Source organism: Syngnathus acus, chromosome 10, assembly GCF_901709675.1.
Source record: "Syngnathus acus chromosome 10, fSynAcu1.2, whole genome shotgun sequence".
Taxonomy (NCBI): Eukaryota; Metazoa; Chordata; class Actinopteri; order Syngnathiformes; family Syngnathidae; genus Syngnathus; species Syngnathus acus.
Window position 1 is genome coordinate 9,673,248 of NC_051095.1, and position 6,083 is coordinate 9,679,330.

At 37.9% G+C, this 6,083-nt stretch overlaps 1 protein-coding gene across 1 annotated transcript; it reads right to left on the reverse strand.

Annotated features, from left to right (window-relative positions):
* Positions 1–703: 703 nt before the first annotated feature.
* Positions 704–5,976, reverse strand: guf1 (GTP binding elongation factor GUF1). The gene is made up of 17 exons (XM_037262454.1): positions 5,607–5,976; positions 5,420–5,531; positions 4,838–4,986; positions 4,543–4,623; positions 4,384–4,461; positions 4,045–4,128; positions 3,901–3,965; positions 3,615–3,818; positions 2,759–2,898; positions 2,475–2,598; positions 2,185–2,317; positions 1,911–2,054; positions 1,665–1,798; positions 1,402–1,503; positions 1,188–1,307; positions 1,049–1,085; positions 704–963 (listed from the first exon to the last, which is right to left on the reverse strand). The coding sequence occupies exons 1-17, from the start codon at positions 5,793–5,795 to the stop codon at positions 829–831; spliced, it is 2,031 nt and encodes a 676-aa protein (XP_037118349.1). The 5' UTR covers positions 5,796–5,976; the 3' UTR covers positions 704–828.
* Between the last annotated feature and the right edge of the window lie 107 nt (positions 5,977–6,083).

A 6,083-nucleotide genomic window follows, 5' to 3' on the forward strand; every position in this document is an offset into this window, starting at 1 on the left:
CCCTCGGTGAGTTAGCTAGCAACCACCATAACGCGTCACCGCATACTTTTTACATAACATTACAGCTACACATTCAATTGCAGCGGACGAGTACTACATTGCATAGTAGACCGTAAGAATAGAAGCAGTATTTACCAAGCAATTAGACCACAAACAATAACAACACATCTCGATGTTGCCATTCATAATACTTCCGCGTTTTTTGTTGAACTACGGGAAGCGCATATGGTCAAATAAGTGATTACCCACCCAACCACCTCCGCCCCCAAACAAAGAAAATATGCGCAGAATTAAATGCAATATTTAAACATAGGTAAGAAACGGTATCCATCACAGACCACAATTTTAAAAATAATGCAAGTTGCAAAGGTTCCCTATGTACTTCATCTGGACATTTAATAAAGTGGAAACTAGAGAAGATGACGTGATAATTATTTTTTTTTGGTGGGTGAGGGATAACATTAAACATTTCAATTATTTCTAATAGGTTACTTTTATATGTGCAGTGATGTGAGAAATAATATGAGAAGTATTAGATAATTAATCAATTGTATTGTAATCTAATCATATATTTTGTACGTCTCTGTTGTTTATGTAAATGAATTACTGTTTTTGTAGACAGTATCCAAACTGTGAAATGTTTTTATGCTTAAGCTTATTTTATTCAACTTTCCATAAGTGTAGAAAGCAAAACTTAACACAATTATTTCAGTACTATTTTATTTTGAAATGAACAATGCAGTATTTCAATAACATACTACCTCCATGGACATATACTAAATTTTTTCATATAATATATATATATAGTACAGTATATTTACAGTAACTCTATTTGTCTGTCCTCTTCAGAACATTGATAAAAACATCTTTGGGTACTTCCACATTGCCAATACGCCTCATCTTCTTTTTGCCTTCTGCTTGTTTCTTCAGGAGCTTCATCTTGCGTGTTATGTCCCCACCATACTTGCAACAAAGAATGAATCATTTAATTGGTGAAAACATCATCACAACTGACACAGGATGAATAGAAAAATCAAATAATACTTACACATTTTGCGATGACATTTTTTCTGTATGCCTTTATTCTAAAAAAGCCACACATTGAGATGTTAATTTTCTAAAGGCATTTTTTCGCTTATATTTTCAATGATTCACAGTGGATAGTAAATAAAAAGCCTTTCACTCACGTCTCTCTTGCAATGATTTTACTTCCAATAGCTGCTTGTACAGCAATTTCAAACATTTGCCTTGGTATGAAATCCCTGAGTCGCTCACATATGGCTTTTCCTGTGCTGTATGCACGTGCTCTGGAAAGAAAAATATATATATATATATTTTACAACATTTAGATGCAACTTGAGGTGTGACTCACAGAGCAAAGCTCTGCTGTAAAAAAACTACCTGTGAACAATTACAGTGAGCTCTTCCACTGGGCGCCCATTCAATAGAATGTCCATCTTGATCAGGTCAGCCACCTGGTAGCCTGCATTTTCATAATCAAAGCTATGAAGGACAAAAATGAAAATAATGTGTTCAATAACGTGGAGATTATAATAACACAATCAACAATCAAGTGCACACTGATATGTTTTTTTTTTAATGATTGTTGAATTAATTACAATGCCCACCCAAATTTGCAGTTTGGCAAACTTGCATTATTTTACCTGGCATATCCAGAAGACAGAGACTTGAGGAGATCGTAGAAATCCACAACAATTTCATTTAAAGGGAAAAGATACTTCATCATCACACGATGGTCATCGACGTACACCATATTATTCTGGATGCCTCTGCGATTCTACATGAGTACAAACATCACCATTTTTTTTTTCATTAAAAAGGGCAGAAACAATATTCAGTTGCATGTCTAATAAGCAGAATACATCTAGTAGGACAGAAAGAAATCTTACCAAGCATAGAGTCATAATCTTGCCAGTGTATGTGTCAGGTGCTAAAATGGTCCCCAGCACCATTGGTTCCAAATACTCCGACACTACCGATCTATCTGGAAACTGAGCTGGGTTCACCACTGTGATCTCCTCCATGCCATGTTCCTGTAACAAGTTTACACGTGCAAGTTGAACGGCTCATTAGCTTCAGTTCCAGTTTCTTTTGATTCCATCATACCCAAGAAGTACAATTTAAAAGTAAGGGTTGGAATTTCGATCTGGGACCAAGTCTTACCTTGATGAGTTTAGCTGACGACAGCACCGCCTTATAAGGCACTGTTGGCGCTGTTATGATGACAGAAGCATTGTATTCCTGCTCCAGCCTCTGATTAAACACCTCCATATGAAGAAGTCCCAGGAAGCCCAGCCTGCGGATTCCCACTAGTGTTATACATAACATTCATTACACGGGACACTGAATTATTCCCCCATTAACACTAAGACATGTCTGAATTGACATGATACAGAATTCAGTGCAGTGACCAACTCTTTAGTTAGGGATTGCAAGACCAGTTTGGTACTGACCGCCAACCAGCTCCCAGGGCCATACTGCTGTCTCTCTGCACTGTGACACTGGAGTCGTTTAATGTCAGTCTGTCGATGGCGCTACGAAGGCCCGGGTATTCTGATTGGTCCACTGGATACATTCCTAGAGAAAAAGTGATCCGCAGCTACATTCAGACAGCTGGTTTTGTCGGTGTTGGTTAAACATCACAACCCGTTTTCTTAATCGGTATATATAACCTGGATTGTTTTGGGGGGTTTTCTTAGTACAATTGGTGACAATACCACATGAGGATATTTCTTACCAGCAAACACCATTGCTTTGGCTGGCTTAAAACCGGGTAGAGCTTCTACGGGCTGGCCCTGGTGGTAGAGGGTGTCCCCAATCTGCGCCTCTTTTACCTCCTTCATCCCGGCTACGAGGTAGCCTACCTGTCCAGCAAATCTGAGACACAAACGACCCCAATCTTCAAACAGGGCTCTCAAAATTAACAATTCTCTGATTTATTTAGTCTTTCATGAAACGCACTGATTTATCTTTTGTGTTTAATCAAAATAAGACCTTTGCAGACATCTGCTTTTATTTTGTAAATCAACGACCATCAATCCTAGTGTGATGTTGCTAAACTGTTGTTGAGCTGATTTTTTAATCCGTAAACAATACCAATAAACAAAAGTAATTGGTTCATAAACAGTAATTGGGGGAAAAAAGGTTACAAATGTTTATATATACTTTAATGCAAATAAAACTGTATCCGATTAATTGATAGAACTCTAAAAATATTCAATAGCCCTAAACATAACCTCGTTTTCATTATCACAAACATTAATTATGGATTATATGGTTATATGTTCAATTTGATTTAAAAAAACATTCCGTATGGGCGTTTGTTATTCAGGGATGAACAATTTGAGAAAAAAGTAAATAATATTATGAAGATTAGGTAACCTTTCCCTTTTTGGATATACTCTAATAGTATTCATTTTTAGTTACATCCTACAACCTACTCGGAAGTCTCTATAATACACCGTCTGTGTTGGATTACTTCTCGGTATGACAATTCAAAAGCACATCACACTATTTGTTGGTCACATTTCTTCGATTAGTATGATCCTGGAGGGAAAAAAAAGTGTCATGAGTCAAGTCAGAATGCATCTTACAGTTTCTGAGTCGGGTGCTCCTCTGGGCGAAGAAGTCCGAGCTCGTTGACCTCGTAGGCTTTGCCAAGATGCGCCGACACGATCTTGTCCCCTTTTTTGACGTGACCCGCAAACACAGCGATGTTAGCCACGACTCCTCTGTAGTGGTCAAAATTTGAATCAAAGACAAGTGCTTTGAATGGGTCATGAACAATTGCCGAAGGCCTGAGGGAACATGGGGGGAAAAAAATATTCAGTGACTACGTGTCAACTTTGCCTCATGTCTTAAACGACAGATTATTCTTACGGTGGAATCCTCTCTACAACCGCTTGGAGAACCCCTTCAACATTTGTACCCAGTTTAGCTGAAATCTGAAACAAGAGGAATTCATAAAAAAAAAAAAAAAACATTTTCATTCATGATGAAGCTGAAAAACATTCCTCAACCTACCCGGATGCAGTCCTCACGAGGAATATCAAACACTTTTTCAATCTGTGACTCCACTCTCTCTGGATCCGCGTTTTTCAAATCAATCTGAAAGATAGTAGTTAGCATAGCATATCATATATGGTGTAAATATCATCATCATGTAAAAATCATTAAATAATGAAAATAACTGGGCTTTTTCCAGGTACTCTTGATTACTCACACATGCCAAAAACTACTTGAACATTTGAAATGTGACAAAACACTCCAAAAATATAAATCTCAGTCCGGCACGAATGCAATGCACTTTGATTGAATTGGGACTTGAGGATGTTCCACTCAAATAAAAAACAATTTAATTACCTTGTTAATAACAGGGATGATTGAGAGCTGAGCTTCAAAAGCCAGGTAGAAGTTGGCCACTGTCTGTGCTTGAATGCCCTTGAACACCACAGACATCGTCAATAGAATGCATCAGCATTTGCAGAACCAACCACACCGCGGCCGGCCGGCTCTTGTAACCTGATTGGCGTCGACAATCAGGAGGACGCCCTGACAGGCAGATATGGACCGAGACACTTCATAGCTGAAGTCAACGTGACCCTGTGGAGATGCATGTGAAATTACTCATCATCAGCTAAATAAATAGTAAACATACTAAAAAGTGGGTGAATTTGTCTCATCAGCAACTGGAAAAAATAAACTCCTAAAATTGGACATTTAATAATCGTGTTGCAATGGCTAACAGCTTGAAAGATTTTTCATTATTTTTCCAAGGAATTATAACAAAACAGTCGTCAAATAATAGCCCACTTACTGGCGTGTCGATGAGGTTTAGGAGGTGCTGCTTGCCATGATGTGTGTAAAACAAAGAGGCAGTCTGGGCCTTCACGGTGATGCCCCTCTCTCGCTCCACCTGGAGCTTATCCAGCACTTGTTTGTTTTCGTCCGTTTTTGCTATGGCCCCTGGTAATGACAGCCATTATTTACAACTTACCTCAAATCATTTTAGGACAAACCAAGATGGATGATTTATGGAAACTCATTGGACATTTCTAGGTCCAGCTAAACTACATAAAGAGCTCTAGTACCCGTGATAAAAATAGGTTATTTATATTGTTTGATTGGGACTTATAACAAGATACTGCAGTGTCTTTTTAAATAGGATTTTTTTTTGCATGTGTGTTGGAAATTTAGAAATGGTTTAGTTGTCTGCATCAAACTGAAATCTGATTTACAAAGGTATTCCTAAAAGTAGAAGACTGCAATTAGATGAGTTTGCTTTCATCAACAACAAAAAAAAGTTTACGGATCTCAAATTTAATATATATACAAAAAGATACAATAAATCCAATCTATTGATTGTTGGTACATTATCCAGCTGTTTTTACAAACATACCTGTCATTTCCAATAGTCTGTCAGCCAGTGTGCTCTTTCCATGGTCAATATGTGCAATGATGCAAAAATTCCTGATTCTATCCACAGGAAACTTGGATAGGTCAACGACTTCCTACACAACATAATAAAACATAAATCTGATCAATGCTTCTAAATAGAAAAGGTTTATATTTACTACTGGTCTTACTTTGTCACATTGAGTGCTGAGGTTAGAAAGCTGCAGCCTCAAATTTTTAGAAGGAATGGGTAGTTTCTTCAGCCAGCAACGTCTTAGCACCGAATAACTCATACTATGGTTTGGCATTTTCCCTCTGCACATTTTTAACAGTAAAACACACCGAAACGGTAGCGTGGACGACAGAAGCATGATTAACATGCGTGAAATTTAACTATACACGACTGACAGGGTAGAATAAAACAATGCAATGAATGCTAATACCGACTCATTGCTTAGCATTAAAGGACAGAGGTTAGTATTGTAGAAATCCCGAGATTTTATATGCGTACAGTCCTAAAACAGTGCCGATCACGAATCTCAAGGGCGCTGACATTTTTGGTTGCCGCAAAGGATTCTGGGAAATGTAGTTTATTGATGCATCTACCTTTGTTGTTTGCACTATACGTAGAAAAACACGATATCCTAACTACAGCATGCTAAATGCAA

Bases quoted from the DNA above. Each gene is read 5' to 3' on its own strand.
- guf1 (XM_037262454.1), bottom strand. From the start codon at position 5,795: ATGTTAATCATGCTTCTGTCGTCCACGCTACCGTTTCGGTGTGTTTTA. The intron at 3,966-4,044 runs GTAGGTTGAGGA...CTCTTGTTTCAG, and splicing joins CTCGTGAGGACTGCATCCGG to ATTTCAGCTAAACTGGGTAC. The intron at 1,504-1,664 runs GTAAAATAATGC...TGTCCTTCATAG, and splicing joins CTGTCTTCTGGATATGCCAG to CTTTGATTATGAAAATGCAG.